Genomic DNA, 24,873 nt, shown 5'->3' on the forward strand with positions numbered 1-24,873 from the left:
GAGGAACGTGTCAATCCTGCGCCGCTCTGTTACTAATCACCTAACGGCCACCAGTGCAGCGCTAAAGATTTCCCTTCACCACAAGCAGATAAAGATGTCATCTATGGTGCTACATGCTTACAGCTTCAATTATTACTGAAGATTAGTTTGTTTTATTTGATTGTTCTCCCTCACAGATGTACTTTAACATAATGCACATCAGCCAAAATGGATCATTTGAGATTATTTGTGTAATTTCAGATTTTATAAACAGTTTTTATTAAAATTGTATACTACCCACAAAACCAAAATAAAATGAATCTAATATTAAGTAAAAATGAAACCTTCAGTGATTTAAATTTAATTACTTTTTTTTTTTTTACAAACAATATTTAAATCAACGCTGAACCAAATTTTTTTATAATTTAAAATATATAATTTATAATATATAACTGTAGGTGTACTTTTGCACTTTTAATAAAAAATACACGCACAAGGTGTATATTTTTGGTCAAAATTTAACTTTTTTTTATTTATAAACTTTATCATTTTATTAAAATTGTATATTACCCATAAAAGCAAAAAAATTCAAATGAAAGTAAATTAAGTAAAAATTAAACCTTCAGTGATTATTGTTACGTTCTAATTTCAGGTGTGTGTTTTTTATTTATAAACTTAATACGTTTAATAATTTTTTTAAATTTTTTTTTATAAACAATATTTACATCAACACTGAACCAAAAATCTATATAATTTAAAATATATAATTTAAACTGTTGGTGTACTTTTGCACTTTTAATAAAACCCACACGCACAAGGTGCACAAATGACCTTTTCTCTACCCAAACACAAGCTTTTCATTCAGTTATAAACTACAGAACAGCTGCTGCTTGACTCAGGCTTCTGCTAAACCTCAAACTCAAGACCGAACAAAAAGCACATTAACACACACGCTTCATCACCGGGACAGATACATGTACAGTACGGGACGGTCACGAGGGGCTGACCTTCACACGACCGCCACACGGGAACTCGTGCCATTTCACACAGAATGTGTTTGAATCACTAGCCGAGAGCCACAGCAGTAAAAGAGTCTGAAGAGTCTCGCTCGTCTCACTTTCCTGATGTTCTGGAGAGATCTGTTATCTCTCACGGGACACAAACACTGCAAACGGTAACTGAGAGCCAAACCCGGAAACAGAGACGCTTCTCATGAGAAAGTGAAGTCAGCAATGTTAAATTAACCCATGGAGTTTCATTTCATTCTGCAGGAGTTACCGGCTGATTTACTCTGAGGATGTTTAGTGACATAGATGAGAAAGGAAAAAGATTCAGGGGTGAATATCACACAAGCAATAAAAAATATATATTTATATAATTATTTTCCTATTGTTTTTCATTTTACCATGGTAAAAGAATCCTAGGATGAATCTTGCAAACACAAGAAAAAAATATTTTTTTATTATTTTCCTTTAGTTTCTCATAAAAAGTTTAGTTTCTCAAAAAAAAAACATACATTAAAAAAAATAAAAAAATAAAAAAATAAAATATATATATATATATATATATATATATATATATATATATATATATATATATATATATATATATATATACATATATAATATTTTTTTCCTCTTTTCTCATTTTCACACATTAAAATAATTATGGTGTGAATTTTGCTAAAAAAAGTAATAAATTATATATATATATATATATATATATATATTAGGGGTGTAACGATACGCGTATTCGTATTGAACCGTTCGGTACGACGCTTTCGGTTCGGTACGCGGTACGCATTATGTATACCGAACGGTTCGTTGGAGTAATTAATTATATTTGAAAAAAAAAAAAAAAGAGAGAGAAAGAAATATAATGATATGCGTTCAACAAGGTAGCCCAATAACCCAAACAACGTAACAGGCAACGCCCCTGACACTCCCGAAGAAGAAAAAAACACCATCTTATATGTTTATGTTAGGCTACTCAGCAGGCGCTCGCTCACTCAGTACACGCTGAAGGCTCGTTGCAAAATAGCCAATGCGTTTAACAGACTAGAAATGAGAAGATCCTCCAATAACCAACAGGTCTGGTGTTTGGGTGCACTTTGGATTCCCTTTAAGCTATAATGGTGATGGCAAGAGAGTGGTGGATAAAAAAACAACGGTATGTCGCATCTGCAACATGACAGGGTACACCAGCGGGAATAAAAAAAAAAAAAAAAAACACCAGCGGGAATATCTGGGATATATGCGTCAGTACTATCTGGGAAAAGACGAAAAAAAGGAGAAACATGCACGCAGCAAACTATCCCTGCAGCATTTAGAAACTATAGCTTACAGGGAATCCAACCCAAACACCAGACCTGTTGGTTATTTTAGGATCTTATATTTCTGGTCTGTTAAATGCATTAGACATTTTGCAACGAGCCTTCAGCGCGTGCTGAGTGAGCGAGCGCCTTAGGGGCCGTTCACATATCGTGCCTAAAAACGCATGGAAAACGCTAAGCGCGTCTTTCTCCTGAGGCGTCTGTCTTTGCTAAGCAACAATGACGTGCTCTCTCCATGAGACGCGGAAATTTCAGCGAAGGATAAATGGATTTGCAGCTCTAAAAATCGCTTGCAGTAGCTCTGCTACTGAATTTATTTCAAAATTGCAATCCATATACAACTATGATCAGCTGATCCTTCATCTTGGCTGAGCTCTCAACGTTGTTACGGGAAAGGATGAAGCTGATTGGTTAGTTCTTGTCACATGACCCGCGGTGCGCTTGCGGCATTCTGAAAAGTTGAGATGTTTTTACATTTTGCTGTATCTAAAACGTATCGAACCGAACCGAACCGAACCGTGACATCAGTGTATCGTATCGAACCGAACCGTGAATTTTGTGAACCGTTACACCCCTAATATATATATATATATATATATATATATATATAATATTTTTTTTTCCTCGTTTCTCATTTTCACACAGTAAAATAATTATGGGGTAAATTTTGTTTTATATATATATATATATATATATATATATATATATATATATATATATTATATATATATATATATATATATATATATATATATATATATATATATATATATATAATATATATAAATATATATATATATATATATATATATATATATATATATATATATATATATATTTTTTTTTGTTACTCATTTTCACACAGTAAAAAATTCTAGAGTGAACCTTACAAAAACAATAAAGTATGTTAATTATTTTCCGCTTGCTTTTCATTGTATACAATTAGAGATTCTAGGAAATCTTACAAAAACAAGAAAAATATTAGAATAATTTTCCTTGTTTTTCTTGTCTTTATATAGTAAAAATAAGCAAAATATTATTTTAATTATTTTCATCCCATTTCTCTTTTATGTATTATTATCATAATTATTTTTATTATACAAAAAAACAATAACACATTTTTAAATAGAAACATTTAAAGTGCATATTTAGGTATACTTTAGTTATAATGTTTAGTGGTGTGTCAAGCTAGTTTCTTCAATGGTAATTTATCATGATGACGTTATCTGTAAGTGTGTAGATATTAAATGTTTCTCCCAAAAAAGGCAGTGTAAATTGATGATAAGAGTTTGTCAGATGCTTGTATTACATGCTGAAATTACAGTCTGTAATGTATCAGATCTGGAGCGCAGCCATAAGTGGCTCACCTCACTTAACTGGAAACCTCCCATATTAGTAATTTCCATCCCATATTTGGATGTCCTCAGAAAAGCGTCAGTGATAAATCTTATTCAAGGACTGTAAAGAGAGTCGCTCGGCCCTGGGTGCTTGCTTCAAACTTCACTCTCTCTCTCTCAGTAATGGACTTTTGTTGTTAATTTGTCACTGAGGCAAATCCATTCATCTCTGTATCGACCCTACAATCGAAAGTTACAGAGCAGAGGTCATTTACATAAAGAAGTCTTAAAGGGATGTTTAAACCAGTTTGATTCATTCTAAGTGTCAAAGAGGGCGAGAACAGATCACAAGAGGCCTTGACTTATAAGTGGCCTTCGGAGAAAGTAGATCTGCAAGAAAATGGCATCATTGCACTGCTACAGAACTGGGAACTTGTAGTTTTAGTGGAGATTTCAGTCTTTAGTTTTATGCAGATGCAAGAAAAGACCACAAATCGATATGTAAATTAGAAATTAAAAGAAGATCAACTGAAATTTAGTATATGAACTCAAGAAAGACAAGCAATTAAAAAGCCATTAAAGAATGTGAATCACTATTGGTTTAATTTGTTGTAAAAAAAAAAAAAAGCAATGTTAAATTAAACTTTGTTTGTAAAATGAATTAAATTTAAGATTACAGTTATATTAAAATATAAAGTTAAATACAATAAATAAAATACACCCACAAAGTTAGAAATTAGAACATTAATATCAGTCACTTTTAGTTAAATTTTTTGTAAAAATGAGGTGAAAACCACAAAGCAATCAGTAACGTTTTATCAGTTATCAGTTATTCTATTCTATTCTATTCTATTCTATTCTATTATTATCTTTGTTGTAAATTACTACAGTGTATTATAGTAATGTCTTTTGTAAACTGAAAAATTTATGAAAAAATTTAGAAAAGAACATGAAATAAGGTATAAAGAAACTTTTTTTATTTGTATTTTTAGATAAAATGATATTGAAAAAAATTCCAAGTAAATTTCCTAATTACATTTATATAAATAAAAAAAATTCTAAATAAATTCCTTAAAACATTTATGTAAATATTTTTTACATTTTTATAAATTTGAATTTTTTGTGTTTTTTTATTTTATTTATTAATCTTTAGGTTTTTCATATCTTTCTTTTAATTTAATTGTACATAAATAATTTCTATAAATAAAATATATTTTTGTAAAATAGTATTCAATTAACTTTCTTTCTTTCTTTCTTTCTTTCTTAATTTTGTTATACATTTAATAGTATATAAATAATTTATAATGCTTATATAAATATTTTATATAAATACATTTTAATTTAATTTATTTTAATTTACTTTTTTTATTTTATTATTATTTAATTATTTTGCCAGAAAAATCTGCAAAGTGGACCTGACTTCATAATAAATGCACCAATCTGAAGAAAGCTCATTTTGAACACCAATCACCAAACGCCCCATGATTATACACACACTAAAGAGGCTGTTTTCTCTCTCTTCTAGGTAGAAAGTTCATCATAGCCAATGCACGGGTGGAGAACTGCGCCATCATCTTCTGTAACGATGGCTTCTGTCACATGTGCGGCTACACGAGGGCTGAAATCATGCAAAAGCCCTGCACCTGCAACTTCCTGTACGGCCCACACACCAAGAGGCTGGCCATCGCACAGATGGCACAAGCGCTGCTGGGGTCAGAAGAGAGGAAGGTGGAGATAGCGCTCTACAGGAAGGACGGTAGGACAAACACAGCCGCTTATTAATCCACAGGGTGCCAGCGTTTCATTAGAACCTTTCTACAGCAATTGCTTTTTTTAGCAGGGTGTTTCTCAGGTTTAATGCAAAGCAAGTCAAGGCAGATGGCCTTCTGTTGTTCTGTTTTGTTGAGTGTTGAATCTCATGCTAGTTTTGAACACAACTGCATGTTTTCTTACCTGGGAATCTGAAGCGGTTTGTTTGTTTTGCTTGTGCGATTACTTCAACTGTTTCAGCTCAACAACTCTGGTTTGATCGAACAATGTTTCATAGATCAGTTTCTGGAGAGAGATTTGAAGAGAGGATTGGCTGCGCCTGCAGGTGGCGTCGTTTATGTGATGTCCGCATTGTTTTAGTGCTTATTTACTGAAGCCATTATGCAAATCAGCTCCTGGCTGAGCTGGATTGTGAGTGGTTAGTTTCTGTGATGCGGTGAAATCACACAAACATGACGTGCAGGTTTTGTGAGTCTCGTGACAGCAGATGTTTGCTCTCAGCTGATGGTTGATGTTCTTGTGCAGCTGTGGACTGCACAGCATCACGCTAGCCCTCATAGTTTCCACTGTTTATGTGTTCGGCTGTCTGTTTGGTGTTCGTCCCGTACCCAGCACCCTCCTGATCCCCGCAGGAACAGGACATGAGCATACCTTGTTAAACAGTACAGTTTAGTGGTTACTAATGACTTGACTGCAGTGAACCTTTTTACTCAAAGCAATGTTTGAATATGATGGAACTAGTTCATGCAACAATATTATTGAAATATAAATTCTAAAAATACTAAATGACTTCAATATTAACTCAGGTGGTGCTTCAAGTTACTATTTCAGGGTTTAAACACTATGGTTAATTAGAAATCAAAATCCCAATACAAATCCCACATTCAGCAGCGTCTCACGTTTTGTTTCTCTCCTCTGTTAGCTTCTGACTCAACGATGAAAGCTGCCATCTATCTGAAACACACACACACACATATGCATCCACCCACACACACACACACACACACACACACACACAGAATCTAGAATGAGGCCTTGATGACGACACACACTTTGATTCACTCATGCATAATTCAGGTGGAAAAACCGTGCTGCTCCAGAAACGGGGATTCCGATCTTTCCCCTCGTGAGCGGAGAGGAGGAAACTTTCTTTCTTCTTCTTCTTCTTCCCTTACCTGCTTTTCGTGCAGCCATTTATCTGGTGTGCTGTGCGTTGGCATCAGCCTTCATCGTGATGGATTGCCCTTTCCTACTCTCTATTGTCCGTCGCTGATCTGACCGGCACTTAATCAATCACTCTGAGTTTTAAACCCAACTCGGGTGCATTACCCATGAAAACGAGGAAGACAGTGAAAGTGAGAGAAGCTAACGTGTGAAAAGAGCCAGGGTAAAAAGAGCACAACCTACTGTAATATTTAGTGCACTGGCTTCTCAATCAGCTTCATCTGCTCTGATATAGGGCACTATAGAATCTCTCTCTTTTGAGTTATTTCTTTCTTTTGCAAAGACTGGTTTATTTATTTTTTCCAAATTAATTTTTATTATTTTCTTTTCTGTACTGTATCAATGATTAAATGAAGTTTTAGTAATCGAAAAGCAAGTCTAATTAACAAAGTCATGAATTGATGAATATAATTTGCGAACAGTTTATTAAAAGTTTACAGAAACTTGAAATGTTATAATTAATGGGAGTCATGATATTTTTACAATTTCACAACAATTTATTAACATTGTATGGCATTTGTATGGTCCTGTGAAATTTGTTGTAGTCCCCCCCCCCCCCTCCCCCAAATTTAATTCAATTTGTTCAAAAAATTTTGGTTCCAAATTCTATTTTATTTGTTCTTAAATTCTGTTTTGTGATCTTTTTCTGGATCAAAATACATTTTAGTAATTAAAACGCATGTTTACTATCCAAAAACATGGGTAAACTAAACTCATGAAACTTATCAAATCTAGCAGCAGTTTATTAAAAGTTTAACAGAAATGACATTTTAGGGCCTTATGAAATCTGTTCTAATTGGTTCCGAATTCCATTTTATTTGTTCTTAAATTCTATTTTGTGATATTTTTCTGGATTAAAATACATTTTAGTAATTAAAAATCATGTATAATATCCAAAAGCATGTATAAAATAAAGAAAATGGCCCTTTGAAATTTGTTGTATTTTTTTTTTTCACCTTATTTTTTCTTTATTTGCTCCAAAATTCTGTTTGGTGAATTTATATTTTTTTTTCAAATTCTGTATTTTCTGTTTTGAATCTGTATGAATTTTCTATGGGTTGTAGTGAAGATCTTTGAGTTTCTGTGTGTATTTGTTTAAAGTGTTTGCTCAGGTAGCTATGTAGATGAAGTTAATATGTTCATTTTCTAATATAATGATGCAAGATGCTGGAAACCCTCCATGAGCGTCACGTGTGCTTGACTGTGAAGTAGACCAAACTGTGCCACTCATTCACACAGAACATGCAGACTTCACATTTCTACACAGTGCTAAATTCACAGACACTTGTTCATATCCATATTTTCTGTATTGCAGAAATCACAAGGGCCCAGTTGATGCTACACAATAACACTTTCCTCCCAGCATGTGATGAATGTCAGGACGCTTTTCCGCTTGCTAGCCGTGTTTTCCAGGAATTGTGCGATCGACTTGGCTTAACTGAACCGTGAGACGTTACCAGCTGCTCTTGGTGTTGAAGGCATTAGAGTCACATTGTTGACGTCCAAACGCAGTCGTAGCTCTGCAGTGACCCTTTGAGCAGAAACCTCACCTTCATGACCTCAGGGATCTGATTATTTTTCCCTACAGCAGCTTTGTGATAGCAGTTTCCTAAAAATAGCCGGTTTCATTTGCTTGAGTAGTGTTCTGTAGATTATCGTCTGCATGGGCTGCACCTCTCTCGTGGGCTCACATTACGGCCCGATTCTTGGCAGGAACCTCCTTCATTAAGAGCCAAGCAATATTTGACTCTGTGCGTTACTCGCTTGCATTCACTAGGTGTAAGTGTAGTTCTCATATTGATCATATTGGGCTGTTTAATCAACATTTCTGGTCTTATTGTGAAGGAATCATTAGTGCATGGTTTTCTAAAAGAAACACCTTCAAAATAAATTCATCAAAAGTATTTATTTCATAAAAAACTGCTTATACTATATATAAAATATAAATTGCATAGCATTTTGCATATTATCAGTTGCACTGCATTTACAATTCCAGTCATATCTGATAAGCCGACTCTTTCTCTGTTCAGTTTATTGAGTTTGGCGCAGTTGTAGTTATTGATCATATCTGGCCGTTAGCATGGACCTGACTGAGAAAACCTGCCAACCAAACGTGAACAGACTCTTCTTGTGAAGCTCGTTCACAGGGTATTGTGAGTCTTGAAGGGCTTACAAAAGCATTTTCAGTGTCTCTGTTGGAAGAACAAGCTGAAGGAAATGCTGACATGTGGTCCGGAGCGTCCGCTTTGACAACAGAGCTGTATCGTGCCACCCATGGAAATGAGCCGTGGCCTCTCCCGAGCTTTAGCCTGACATTTACCATTCCCAAAAAGAACAGAAATCCATTTGACTTTCATCTCACGTTTCATCTGCAAGTTCAGTTTTTCTCCCACATTTGTGAGAGAGTGTTGATGTGATCCAGAAGCGCAGGCTGTAACTTCAGATCATGGGAAATGACATGAGACCTAAAATGTGATGCATACAATTAGCTGAGTTTCTAAAATAACCCATTAAATTTTTTTTAAAATTCTGATTTATTTATTTTTTGTCAAGTTCAATTTTCAATTAAACATTTTCTGGATTTTACTGGCTGAATTTAATTTTAATAATCAAAATGCATGACAAGTCAATTGAATTCATAAAACCTTACCAATTTATAAGTATATTAAGTTTCTAAATGTGACCCTGGACCACAAAACCAGTCGTATATTTTTTAAAAGTTGAGATTTATACACAATTTGAAATCTGAATAAATCATCTCTCCATTGATGTGTGGTTGTTAAAGTTGTTCAAATGAATTATTAGCAATGCATATTACTGATCAAAATTAAGTTTTGGTATATTTTTGGTAGGAAATTTACCAAATATCTTCTTGGAACATGGTCTTTACTTCATATCCTAATGATTTTTGACATAAAAGAAAAATTCTGACCCATACAATGTATTTTTGGCTATTGCTACTAATATACCCCAGAGACTTCAGACTGCTTTTGTGCTCCAGGGTCCCAAATATATTGATAATTAATTAATTAATATTAATTCCGTTTTATTAATTCAAATTTTTCTGGATTCTGTGTTTTATAATTTAATACCAGTGTATTATCAAAAATTGTAGTAATCAAATGAAGGCATAAAATGTAATAGAATTTATTTATTTTAAAATATTATTAGGGTTGTAAAGTGGCAGAGAATTTCAAATAAATATCAGGAAACTTTCCAGGATTTTTTGGAAACTTTCAGAAAATTTGGAAAATGTACCAAAAATATTCGACCTCTTTGCCACCCTAAACATAATCCAATTAAATTTGAATAATTTCTGTCATTTTTTGGCAAACAAATCTCTGGAAAACTGAAATGTACTGTTTAAATTAAAACATGAAAACAAATGCAATATCATGTTTCCTAAATAATCTAAATAATGTTTATCATTATTATTAGAGAAATACTGTATAATACAATAGAAATATATATTTCCATTATTATTTTTTTTTTTATGTAATTATAGCAATAATTATGATCTCTTCAAGTTAACCCTAACTTAAACTTGAGCTGAATCTTGCTTAACTTTTGTCTAAATCCAGTTAATGTAGTGTGTCATGAGCTTGGTCTCCATCAGAAGAGCAGCTGGAGATTGTGTGAGATCAGTCGGGCGTCTAAGAGATCAGGCTCAGAGTCTGAGCTCCAGAGCTGAGCCCCACGCTGCCCTGTGCACTGATCCCATCATCAGAGCCTCACGCTGGGGGCGGATACTGAGACGCTCCCCTGGAGATCTCTGTCCACAGCCGGAGGAGGAAACACATACTGAGGTTTTATAGATGTCTAATTTGTTGACTACCCCAGGAACCCGCCAGGCAGCACTCTATTGATATTCATTTGGGTTTTAATTAACTCTGTAGAGTTTTAGGAAGTCTCCAGTTGTTAGAATGTACACAGTGTGGTGTCATCATCCAATCATTGTCATGTGCTAATTTATTTCTGTAGTTGTCATATGGTAAATTAATGATTCTGTGTCTGGTTTACATCTATCTATCTATCTATCTATCTATCTATCTATCTATCTATCTATCTATCTATCTATCTATCTATCTATCTATCTATCTATCTATCTATCTATCTATCTATCTATCTATCTATCTATCATTATTAGTTGTGTTGTCAAAAGACAAGGTCAAGTACTAAAAAAGATTAAACTGTTACTGTACTAGGTTTTTTTTAAGTACTGGTACCATCTTATCCATCATAAAATGTTTTCCAAACACAATTTTAAATAAGTATAAAGAATGGCATTTTTTTGTACATTTTATTTTTGTTTGACTTTATTAATAAAAGTAATGTATTTTAAAATGTGCATGTTTTTTTATGTTTTCCTTTGGTACTGAGAACCGTGGATTTTGACTGGTATTGGTGCCGGATACAGAAATTTTGGTACTGTAATAACACAACTTACAATAATTCCTGTGCATCACGTTGTGTGTGCGTGCCGTTAAACACTGCGCATGCGTGTCTAAGAGTACATGTCTGCAGCCAGACCCTTCTTGAATTGATGTAGGCCTATAGCTTTCTTCTAGAGTAACAGAGTTTCAAGTTGCATTTCTTGATGCAGCAGCAGACTATGTTAGGTGACAGCAGGTTTCTGAAGTACTCCTGAGCCCATGAGGCTATATTTAACACAGTAGCATAATGGTTTATTTATGAAATGCCATCTGGGGGCTCAAAGGTCAAGCACATTCACCCGAGGTTTCCTGCCTTGCCCTACATCTACTGTGATTTCTCTGGATTCCCTGAATCTTTTCACAATATCATGCGTGGTAGTTGGTGAAAGACCTCAATTCTTTGCACTTTTGCATTGCGAGATCCTCCTTTTATACCCAAACTTGATATCTATATTCTATAACCTTTAAACTTTTATTTAGCCTCTGTCCCAACTTTTTTGGATTGTGTTGTAGCCATCAAAATCTTAATTTCTTCATATTTAAATTAATTTACGTCGGTCAGTGAAAACTTTGGAAATGTTTTCTGTGTGCTTTTGTAAATTAAAGTTAAAGAGACTGAGCAAATCTCAGATTCTATTGCATTTTTATAAAACGTCCGAACTTCTCTGGAATTGTTCTTCCATTATATTCTTCTATTATATATTTCATTATATCTAGCCTAACTCTCTTTCAAACTATCTGTCTGTCTGTTTTGTCTATCAGTCGTGATCGATCTGTCTATTGTTCTGTCTCTGATTTGTCTCAGAGCGTCACGTTTCTCTCTCAGCTTTAATGAATTATACACAGGCGTTTGTTGCCGTATGCAAAATCCCTCTTCAGCAGCTAATTTGAATATGTAAATAACCTCAGAGAACTCAAAGAGTCTGGAGCCCAGAGCTGCGTTGAGGGTTACAGCCAGAATCAGGTGTGATGTTCAGACACATCCCAATCGTACCGACTGCGGTCGACGAACTCCCACAATCCCACTGACACATGTTTCTGCCTTCCATTGTCACTCTCAGCTGCTGCAAGGCAAATAACATGCAAATTTAACCCACATCTCAATGTCTCTCTCCCAAATCAGTCCCATCACTCATAAAGTTGACAGTTTTTGCTCTGGAGAACTTTTGAAACTCAGCAGCAGTGAAACTTTTGACAAGACCCGCCCACTTAGACAGGAAGTGGCCGCTTGACGGACATGTAAAGTGACCAACCACATTTCACTTTCTTATATGACGTTTATTAGTGTTTAAATCAAATAAGAAGGGTGTGTGGATGTGTCTAAACTTGATTTGAGTCCACACAGCACAGTATTTACCCAGAGGAGCTGTTATTACAGCAGAACTGTGTATGTAAGTATTAGTTCTGTCCACTGTTTGACCTGCTATTATTAGAGACGTTCTGTCTTGATGTCTTATTGATTGAAGAGACATCGGATCTCTACAGACAGTGTGATCTCATTTCCAAACACAAGTAGCTCTGAGGGCTTTTAAACACACACACACACACACACACGCTGATTCTTGCATTTGTATGTGTTTTCTGTCACATATTGAAACATTAACTAAGAGTGACACATTATTTTTGCAACTTTAATGTAGTTTAGTTTTTATTTGTTTGTTAATATGATTTTAGATATCAGTCTGTAATACACACACACACACACACACACACACACAGCTCTGTTCTTCATGATCCAGCGATCTCCTGCTTCAGTTGCCTAGAGACCCATCTGCACTAAAAATTAAGATATTAATCCATAACTGAAGAGCAAATATGACAGATGCAACCAAGCGTGTTTGTATCTTTCACAGTAGATCATTTAAATAAAACCACATTTTTTTTGCACATTTTTAAAAATGCTTTCATTTTTATTTCAGAATGAAATATATTTCATTTGTTCCACTTCATCAGGTTTTTTTTTTAATGCCGCAGGGGGGTTAAATGCAGATTTAAAGGCCATAAAGATGCTTTACATAAGGATTGCAAGTTTGCAGCCCTGTTGAAAGTACTTGCATTGCTGGGACTATTATAAACCCGAATATACAGAATTGCATCTGAATTTGAATCCAAGACAATAGAATTAAACTTTTGAAGTTTAGAAAGACAGCTATCGGAAATGTCATTTGTCTGAAAAAAAAAAAAAAAAAACATTAAATCACATTTAATAAATAAACGGGAATCTTTGCTTTGAGGATAGGACTTTATTATTGAATAATAATAATAATAATAATAATGATATTGATTTTGAAAATGTCCTGACATCAAAATAATAATAATATAATTAAAAACCTGTTTTCAACTTTCTGTCTTTGGTTCATTATGGCATTCATTCAATGTTTTCTATTTTTAAACATGTACATTTATTATTTGTGAAAACATGTTTTTCTAAAGTGGCTAACTAATGAGGAACATTGCAAGCAGTTTGTCACAAAGCCAACAATATCCATAGTATACAATGCCAAGTTTATAAGAAAGATATGGATATGTGGAAAAGAAGAGAAAATATAATTGTGCTTGCAAACCTGAGTTTTACATTTACTTCTATTAGTGGCCCTTTGCAAAGCACTGAAAACCAGTGACAAATATATGTTACTATGACTAATGCTTAAACACTAATAACTGATTATGCTTCTAGGACTAGCACACAGCAGTTATTATAAGGCCGTTATTGTGGATTTTGTGCTTTATATGATGCAAGAAACTGGAATCCTGTGGAAACAGCACACATTTGTGTTGACATAGACAGATGCACACATATGCACACATTTTTCTACATTTTTTGTTTTCTCTTTTCATTCTGCCGTCTGGTGCAGGTCCCTTGTGTCTCAGAGAGAGAATCAGACTTTACACGTTTGTCATTCCTGGTCGGCTGTATTTTTAGCCAAGTTCACAGCTTCAGGTCAGCTAACACTGTGTTATCCTCGTGACAAGAGACCTAAAGACAAATAAAAGTGCTTGGTGTTTCCTCAGGTTTCTTTTTTTTAAATTAGGCCAACAACTTGCTAAAAAATAGTAGTAAGATAGTGATCCTTAATCTGATGGTATTCAGCTCTTTGTGAATATTTGAGGAGTTACAGATCATGTACATGTACCTCTCCCGTTTTCAAGCGACCATAAGTAATTGGAAAATTGATTAAAAAGCTGTTTCATGGACAGATGTGGGCTATTATTTCGTTATTTCGACATCAATTAATCATGTAAAAGGTCTGGAGTTGATTCTAGGTGCTGTTGCTGTGAACCACGTCATGCGGTCAAAGGATCTCTCCATACAAGTGAAACAGACAATTGTTAGGCTTTAAAAACCAATCAAGAGGTAGCAGGAAGATTTGGAGAGGCCAAATCAACAGTTGAGCACATTCTGAGGAAAAAAAGAACGCACTGGTGAACTCAGAAACATAAGACGTCCCTGGAGGACAACAGTGGTGGTGATCAGAGGAAAGAAAAACCCTTTCACCACATCCACCGAAGAAGAAGAACACTCTCCAGGAGGCAGACGTGTCTCTGTCAAAGTCTACAATCAAGAGAAGACCTCACCAGAGCATGTGACAGAAGACAGAAGCATCAGGATGAATACTGAAGTATATAGCGATATCAGAAAAATGCAGAAAAGTTGATTGGATGGTGCTTCATAGTACAAATAGACAAAGAACAAAACAAAGGTAAAAAAGTGGAATATTCTGCAATGGCCGAGTCAATTTCCTGATCTCAGCCCAACTGAGCAATTAAGAGTAATAAAGAGCTGAAATTATGAAAATTGTGTCAGTGTCCAAATAGTGGCCCTATAATATTCATAAAGCCCTATCAGTAATTATCCATATTTAAGTTTCATTAACTGTAAAAATGAGACTTTATGTTGTTTTGTGCCTGAAAGAATTGATTTATTGAGTAAATAAGTTGAATGAAGATACATCCAGTGTAATTTACTAATCATTTCTTCTAATTCATTCAACGGCGATATCCTGAGTTCAATTCCCAGTATTGAATGTTTGGGTATTTCCACCAATATAGCATCAGTATTATGTAATCACATGGAGTATGTGGTCAGACATGATCGACACTGCTGAGATATCTATCTGCCGGCGAGAATCTGGTTACAGCAGACGTTTCCGTTCAGACAGAGATGGGCACAGGAAGCACACGGCTGTAAAATGTGAGGGATCATGTTGATCACATTCAGGCAGTGGCGGAAAATCCGCTTCGACTGCGGGTTTCGGTTTCTGATTTGCATGTATTTTTTTACGGCTGTATTGTGCGGTCCAGACTACTGAACTTGAGACGCCGTGTGACGAAACCTTGCTTCAAGATTCAGAAATCAAGACGTATTGATGATAAAGATGATAAAGATAAGGTTTTATAAAAATGAAATGTATACACATAACTCAAAACTGAATTAAAAATGTATATTAAATTGCAGTTAATTTTCTGAATTTGAATTGAGGTACAGTAGCAATCAGGATTCATTAATGGAATTTGAATGCATGATTGCAATGCAGTTTCAATACATTTATTCATACATGAATCATTGTGCATAATTAAAATTGTTTTGAAATGCAGCTTTTGCAGATTTTGAAATCATAACAGAATACCAGAACCATTAAAATTATTGCAAAAAAACATTATATATATAACCTTATAAATTGTTAAAATTTCCAGTTGGTCCTTCCATTTTATTTGTCATAGAAACCCTAAAATAATAATAATAATAATAATAATAATAATAATAATAATAATAAACAGATAATTGTGAGAAAAAGTTTAAAAACAGAAATAAAGCCACACTGTGAATTAAGGAACAATTGCGAAAAAGAATGTTCCAATTGTGATATATGAACAATATTTTTTATCATTTAAACACCAACAATTATGCACAGTATTCAGCCAATCACATTAGAGCTCATTTGCATATTGAACTCATAGACATACAGTAAAAAAAAATGAATAAAATGAATTCAAATTAAAATGAATCACATTTAACTAAAAAAAGCAGTTTATATATTTATTAATTATTTATTGTTGTTTATTAAAAAAGTCCTATCCTCAAAAATGTTTAATTAACTAAATTTGGGGTGCCTATAGTTTTACCCCTGGTTTCACAGACAAGGCTTAAGTCTAGTCCCAGACTAAAATGTTAATCTGAGCTGTTTCAACTAAAAGAAACTTGCACTGATTGATCTTAAAATATAACAATGTCAATAATATTTGTATTATCTCAAGGTGGACACCAGTGATATATTTTTTTTTCTAAGGCACTTAGGTTTATAAGGTTTTTAAAAAATACTTAAATGTCCCATTTAGACTACGGTCTAATCCTGGTTTAGTCTAAGCCCTGTGTGTGCAACCAGGCCTCATAGTTTTAGATTGACACTTATGTTTATTAACACTTATGCACAGAGGTCAGCCAATCACAGTAGAGCTCATCTGCATATTAACCTCATAGAAGTAAAGTAGCAAAAACAAAGAGTGTGGACATGCTCCTGAAACACTAAACATTATAAGTGGACATCAGAGAGCCAAATAAACTGGTAAAAGTGTAGGGAATGTATTATTTGTGAAGCGTAAATGAGCCCAGCGGGAGAGGGCTAGTATGGCACAGGGGCTGTGTAATCGAGTGCCTGCTTTTGCACCCTAGTGAGGGTCTCACGGCGCAGTGGCATTAACACAGCCTCGGGGTTCACACTCCTAATGGAGCCCTCACAACCCAATCAAGGTATCAACGGATGGGAAAACAAGAGAAAGAACATGGAGAAACGAGAGCGGGGACATTATCAGCAGGTTCACTTGGTATTCTCTGCTAATGGTGCATTAAGAGAAGTGACTGACAATGAGAGAGACAGATGAAAAGAACAGAGGAGAGAGCTCTGATAGAAAAGGAACATTATTGTTTTGTGTCGTTTTGCCTGATGAAAACACATCAGCGACCGTCGGCCATCTTTCACAGTTATTCACAAATATGTCCCTGTGCTTTTATGGATGACAGATTCACCAAAGTGAACTTATTCAGGATGTAAATGTGCCGGCGACTAGACTGAGTGCTAATTTACAATCCAGTTTACAGAAGATTGTCACGTCTTTTCATGTTTTCTTTCTCGTTCCAGGCCCGTCTGGATGAACAGCACCTTAATTTAAACTTTAAAATGCAAGTTATTGTATATGGCACATTTTGTAGCTCGCCAGAAAACACTAGACCAACTTATAAGCAGCAAAACTACATTTCCCATCATTCCCTTGGGCAGTTTAGATGACAGTGGCTTTGTAAATGCATTAAATGCATGGATAAAGCATCAGTTATCTTTAATGCATTGCTCTTCATTTTGTTGAAGTAGAGCTAAAAAGCTTCCTTTTTGTGGCCGTCTGGTGAAAAAGTGAAAGACAAAAGAGATTGTGATTATTACGTTTTTCCAAACTCTAAAGTCATCAGATGTGAAAAAGTCATTTTATCGGATGATAAATGTTTAAGCAGACTGACACTGAAGCTCTATCTCCAACCCATCAGGCCAGTGTCTTAAGAAAGATGAACTACGTCCTACAGAACTTGTTCCTGTCCTCATCAACACAAGCCTACGATGACCCTGATGACCTCACATGCATTTCAGGTCTAAGAAAAGGTCTGGTTGTGTCTGTTTCGGGTTTCAGGCCAGCTTCCGTCTCACATGACTCGATGGTTATCGCTTTCCATGTTTGAGTATCCGCCAGACTTGTCATCTATTTACAGTCGTGCTCGTCTGAGAAAGCCAGGCTCTGAGCAATGCTGTTTTGAGTGCTTTCTTGAAGGTGTTTCTTCCTCATCTCTGTCCTGGCACGGGTTCAGAGGGTAACAGTGTCCAATGAGAGCTAAATATGAGAGGTTTCTCGCAGATGGCCCAATTTCTCTGCAGATTATAGCTGCTCTCGGCCTCTCTGTCCCTGTGGAGGAGAGAGTTAGTGAGCGACGGATGGAGAGCAGAAGACAGCGAGAGACAAAATGATGTGGAAAATAAGCGAGGTGACAGAGAGTCGTTCTGTTCCAACACCTAGTGTTGCTGCTTAAATAGACAGCATTTTAAAGGCCACTTTAAGAACACCTTCTATTCCCAAATTCTAATGCAGCATTGCATGTTTTCTCCTCCCAGAATGCACTGCAAAAATTAAGAAAATTGATGTTGTTCTGAATACGAAAAATTAATTGTTCAATACAATACAAACGAATAAAGTAGTTTTATGTCTTAAGTAGTTAAGTAGTTTATTATTTTGAGTGCAGTGTATTTTTTATGGTTATTAGAGTCTTGATTTATCAGCTTAGCTCTATGTTATTGTCAAACCTGTCTAGGATGCCATGTTTTTTTCTTTACCGGAGGCCTTCATTCACCCCATTCACGTTTTGTTATGGATGTGCACACTTTATTTAACCTGTTTTGGACTGTTGAACAAAAAAACCCAACCCATTACAATAAAAGAGCTTCGAAGTGTCACTTTAACATGTGTACCATACTGAAGACTTCTGCAGATTTTCCCCAAAATCACTGTAGAGTTTATGAAAAATATATAAAATATACATCATCTGGTCATCTAGTAATAATTTAGAGGTCAGATGATTTAATAAGAAATCTTTCAGCTTATATACTGAGTTTTCTGATTTCTAATTATTAACCATATGTGCTCTTTTTCTCAAGAGAAACATATGAGAAGCAGGAGACTTTAGCATAGATTTTTCTGTTTGTACTCCACTCAATTTTTGTGGAAGAAACAGTTGCAATAATAAAAATAATCAAATTTGAGCATAAAAAAAACTAATAAATACATTAATTTTGTAAAAAAAAACGGAAATCTATAATTTCATATAAAAAAAATAATTATGTAGAAATATATTATGCATTTGGGAGATGATTAAAAATACAAATTTAATTAAATACATAAATTATAAATGTATATATCTCCATTAAATAAATTGGAATAGTCATTAAAATACATGCAAAAGTGGCGTAACTAGAAAATTTTAGTGGTTCTTATTGTTTAAAAGTGCTTGATGTTAAAGATTGTCAATATCCATAATACAAGCAGCATATTAATTTCAAAGCATCATTTAAAGTCTGTGTGGTCGATAACCTAAACAGTGCTTCCAGTCTTTCCGCAGGCGGATGTTTGGCTGAACTTTAGTTTTCTGTTGGCTTTGCTCCACTGACAGCTTCCATTAACGGTGTTTACTGAATGCTGATGGTTTCCGTGTAATTAACATGGGTCTCCTTTCCCTCCGTGGTTCATACTGAGGAAAACAACAACTGTTTGTATATCACAGATATGGAGAATGATAAAGAGAGATAATATGAAACGAGATTCTGAGTACAGAAGGCACCACCGTGGTCCTGGAGCAGGCTGTTGGGGTCAAGATGTTCTGAGTGGTTGCTAAGGTGTTCTGAATGGTTGCTAGGTTGTTGCTTACTGGAACGAGTCCAAGTATTATGATCGGTTGCTTCTGTTCGACAGATTTCGGCCGAGCCTGACAAGTAAATTTTGATTGACAGCTCTTTAACCTGTTAGCGTGCACCCCCCATTATAGGACTCACAGCTGAAAGTGTTTCTACCTAACTTATAATTGTAATAGTTTCCTTCTTCAGTGTGTTACAAACATTGGGTCTCATTCACTAATTTTTGCGTAAAATTTTCTTATTTATACGCACATTTGAACTTCTCAGGAGAACTTTCCGCCTAATTCACAATACGTGCGTACGCACATGAGCTTGTTCTTAAACTCGTTCTTCTGTTAGTGAATTTGGAGTCTTCTAAATGAGCGCCCGTGTGCACGAGGTCAGTAATTAGCATAATTCACGCCCAAACCAGCTCCATATAAGGGCTTTCCACAACGAGGCACTTTGCAGAGAAAGACAATTATGGAACCGAAACAAAAGACAAAGAAAAATAACTTAAACGATAATGAACGTGAGGTTTTGCTGTCGGAGGTGGAAGCCAGGAAAAATTATTTGTTATTTAAAAGTGTATCAGGTGATTATTAATTGTTATATATATATATATATATATATATATATATATATATATATATATATATATATATATATATATATATATATATATATATAATTGGAACTGTAATTATAATTTATCAATAACATCTAATTATATAGGGTTCTTAACACATGCTTATAAGGCCCCCGTTTGTACATGATTGTTGCGTACGTGTGGTATAAGTTGTTCTTGAATCTTTTCGTGCATTTAGAATAAATTTTAGTACGAAAGTTTTTGATGAATCATGATTTATTTGTGAAAACGTCCGTACGCACATTTCACGCAAAAATCTGTGCCTACGCATATTTCGTGAATGAGACCCATTATTTTGGTGTCTTTGGAAAGAAGACCCTTTGGGCTTTACTTTTTATTAACCCCTTACTAGTAACCCCCCTTTTTTGGCATGGATACCGAAATTACATACCCAAAATAAAAAGGTTTCTGCTCATGATTCTTTCTGACTAGATACATAATCAACCATTGTTCACAAAGCTGACACTTTAAAGTTTACTGTTCAGGAATCAGAATCACTCAGACTGTTATGATAATAGAGATATATAAGCTCAAACATAAAAACAAAAATAAAAATATAAAAAACATATGTTTTAAATGTATTTAAAAAAATGTTGATGTAAGATATGAGTTTAGAAATAGAGTGTAGCTAAGGCCACAAGTCTTCCAAACCTTCATAAAAAATTTCATAATCGAATCTGTAAAACGGTGAATTTTATGAAATATTTTCTAAGGCCATGTCATGTGTGTTTTTAGAGAAGGCTAATCAGATTGATTTATGGCCCTTGTCATCTCTGTGAGATCTCACATGTAAACTCTCCTGTGTATTTTGTGTTTGTTTGGCTGTGAAAACTGACCGATTAATCCCTATCTGTTATTGCATTGTTCTCACCAAACGAGTCTTTCACACCTCCGCCAAGTATGACACATTATCCGCATTATTCTTTTATCATTATTCTTTTGTTTTTATTCCACCTTTATTAGCCTTGATTGTGGTTTTTCAGGCTTTACAAAGCAACAAAGCAGCGATCTCACTTCAGTCTCTCTTTGCATTTAGCCCTTATTTATCAAAAGTCTTACTATAAAAATACAACAAAACATTTTCTTACGACCTTACGTGAATTATTGAGACAAAAATGCATTATGAAGAAGAAAAGCACCTGCTATTAGTAGCATTGTAGCTAACGTTAGCATCAAGCTACATCTGACAATTTATGAAATTATTAGTACACTTTTACTAAAAACTCACTTTAAACCCCGATCGAGTGTTTATAATAACTTCCTTTAGCGATCAGGGGTGGAATTTGGTCGTTTACTGTTGTAAAAATATGTTATTTGTAGCCTTTTTCATCGCTGCACAAGTTAGCATTTCCGATGTACATTTTCGATTTTTTTTATAAAAACGCCCCAGATCTCAAGAAATTCTCATACCAAGCTTTACTATCGTAATCGCGGGTTTATTGTTCGGATATTTTGTGTGTACAGAGGTGTTTCAGTGTTGTTTTGGCCAGATAACTACCAGGAAGTGTGCAGGAAGCATGTGACACGATGGGGCGGTGTCCAGATATTACACTCTCAGATTGACTTTTGGGAAGACCCAATCAGAGTCTGAGCCACACAGCACGAGCTGCCGGCACAGCAAACACATACACAGATCGCTGGGAGAGGCTGTTTATCATCAGATCGCGTAAATCAGTGGAAAATGAATAGAAATGACGATTCTGTCTGAAGAAATATGAAGTAAACATCAGTAAATATATCCATATATCTCCGCAGATATGCATCTTTGGTCTATAAATCCTTATTGACGCTGTTCAGTGAGTCTATGTGAACACAAATAAACCGCTCTTGATGTGACTGAATATGAGTGAGTTGTGAATTTCTATTCAAAATGTGGCATAATACGGATTTATAATTTTGCACTCCTGACATAAATCACTAAATATCTGTCACTGCAACAATGTTTTATCAAAATATTAGAGCTGAAACAACGAATCGATTTAATCGATTAAAATCGATTATTAAAATAGTTGTCAACTAATTTAGTAATCGATTCGTCGCTAAATAAATTTTATTTGCCATAAGCGGCTCATTTCCTGCATATTTCAAATCTGCGGTGACCAAAGTGTGGCAGTAATGAGCCACCGGAGGTTTTACTCAGCCAGTACAGCAGGTGAAGTAGCGAATAGCCAATAGCTGGCCTCGTTTTATGTCACGTGCTTCCCTAACAGCGTCTCTGCAGCATTCAGCGGGAAGTGGGAGTACTTTACTTTGAGCCTTCAAAATGAAGAGTAACCTGTAAACTCTGCACAACTGAACTGTTTAATGGGCCGTTCACATATCGTGTCTTTTGCGTGCTCAAGTTCGTTATTTCCTATGTAGGCGCAGTATGCACTCTCATAATGGAAGCGACGCGGTCGCGACACGCACGCGGTGCGATGCGCCCGTTTTTCCAGGCGCGTCCACACCGCATCCATTTATCCTTTGCTGAAATTTCCGGGTCTTCATGGAGAGGGCACGTCATGGAGAAAGCACGTCATGGTTGCTTAGCAAAGGCAGACGCCTCGGGGGCGCTTGTGCCCGAGTGCTTTGGAAAGAAGGAGAAAGCGGCGCGACTAGCGTTTTCCACGCGTTTTTAGGTGCGATATGTGAACGGCCCGTAAGAATTTTATTTGTGCAGATTCTCCAGTACAAGGTTGTTTGCAAAAGTTTAGTCGTACAAGCTGATAACATTGCTTTTTAACAGTTAACATTTAAAGCTTTACAAACATGTTATGTGATCAGTTTGTCGTTTACCAGTTCATAATTCAGACTTGCAGCCTAATTAAGACTGGATGAGATGGGTAAATGTTTGAGTATATTTAAAATGCACTTCTTTTCTAAGTATTCACTGCTCTTTTTCACACAGCAGGTTTTTTGTGTGTGTCCCAATTTTTTTTTTTCTGGACAACCTTCTGATGGATTTTACTTTAAATTGTGAGTTCCATTCAGGTTTCATGCCATTGGCACTTTTTTTTCGAAGGATTGTTTACAATTTCACAGCGTAAGCTATAAAGCTTTTTCCCAGTAAATAATAAAATACAATGCACTGCAATTTTATTCTGTTTTATCCTTATACTTCGTGAAAATATGTTCTCAAAGATTCCTTAAGCTTTGTTTGGGATGTTAAACTACTTTAGGAGCTCTAAGGACTGCCATGGTGAAAACAATATTTGAAATCTAATTGTGAATTTTGCTAGAGTATGGGTCAGTGTTTTGATTGCAGAAGAGTTCGACAAAGGATTACTAACATAATAAAACAACTCCAGGTATATTTTTGATGAGGATATGACAATGCAAAATGGTTAAAATCTCTTAAAAATCTATGCTGAATGATAAAGACCCTTTATTAATAATTTACTTGGGGAAAAAATGGAAAAAAACTAAAATATAAGTAAATAAACCGATTAATCGATTAATCGTAAAAATAATCGACAGATTAATCGATTATCAAAATAATCGTTAGTTGCAGCCCTACAAAATATTGGTCAAATATCGAAGCTAGAGTCTTTAAACTTTCAATTGATGCATAGTTTGTCCAGATGAAGTAAGACAGTGATGTTTAATGTGCTGTGAAAGTGAAACAATAATAAACTGGGGCCGTCAGCGATGTTTGCACGCAAAGGGGTTAACCGGATTTGATAATGCTCAAAAATATTAAAAGTTATAGACACTGAAGTGCCTTGAAATTGTATTTTACCACACTTAAATATTTTTTTATTTGATATAAAAATACATGAAATCAGTCCTGGAGCAATCTAGAAAAGTAATGGGTTGAAAGCCACATGTCTCATGAGTTTCTATTTCAAATCTGAAGTAGATATCATGAAAAATGAGACTCTTTTTATGAGTATTTTTTATGAATATTTTTATGAGACTATGTCTACACCCCCCACCCCCCAAATATAAGAAAATATATTTCCCAATAGTATTGAAGGCTTCTACAAACTATTAAGTCAGTAAACATACCACTGCATATAAGAAAGGCCACCAAATACAATAAGAACAATTTAAGTAAGAAAAATAAGAATAATAAGAAAAATAACAAAAAGATTAAACTTTTTTTTGCCAATTACAGAAAAATCCTGAGATTGCTAGAAATGCATCTTTTACAATGAATTACGATGCAAATAAGTGCTGATGTGCAGATGGTAATAACACAAATGTGCCTTAAAAGTAAATATTTTTTTTAGCGGAAACTTGATACATTTGATTGATGAATAGAACATTCCAAAGAACAGCATTTATTTGGAATTGAAATATTTTGTAACATTATGTCTTTAATGTCACTTTTGAACAATTTAATGTGCCCATGCTGAATAAAAGTTCATTACCTTCAAAAAATTGTAAAAAAAAAATACAATAAATACTTTTATGGTAGAATGTCTGCTGAAGTGCATTACTTTACTTCTTCTATAGTTGCCCTAGCTTTGCTTACTGGCTCAAGTTAAACGAACAGCACACAGACTGTTTTCTCAGATTGTAGTGGTTTGTTCAAATCACTAGCTCCACTAATGGAGATCAGAGAGGACAGAGAGGACAGAGTGGAGCGAACTAGGAAGCAAAGGGAGGAAATTGAAGAATTAATAGAGAAAGAGAAAAGGTTAGGGGCTTTAAAAGGATGTGGTTTAGCACAAATGAAAGTGCTGCCTGATTGTATTAGTGTGAAGATCAGTGCTTCTGTGTGCTCCATCCCAATCCGGTCATT

At 34.9% G+C, this 24,873-nt stretch overlaps 1 protein-coding gene across 1 annotated transcript in view; it reads left to right on the forward strand.

Moving 5' to 3' along the window:
• The window catches only part of kcnh2b (potassium voltage-gated channel, subfamily H (eag-related), member 2b), a 153,567-nt gene that overhangs the window by 9,756 nt on the left and 118,938 nt on the right, over positions 1-24,873 (forward strand). The window contains exon 2 of the mRNA XM_026201635.1: positions 5,174-5,404. Coding sequence (XP_026057420.1) covers positions 5,174-5,404 — 231 coding nt within the window. The remainder of the gene's footprint in view (positions 1-5,173; positions 5,405-24,873) is intronic.

The sequence above is a fragment of the Carassius auratus genome, chromosome 24 (genome assembly GCF_003368295.1).
Source record: "Carassius auratus strain Wakin chromosome 24, ASM336829v1, whole genome shotgun sequence".
Lineage (NCBI taxonomy): Eukaryota > Metazoa > Chordata > Actinopteri > Cypriniformes > Cyprinidae > Carassius > Carassius auratus.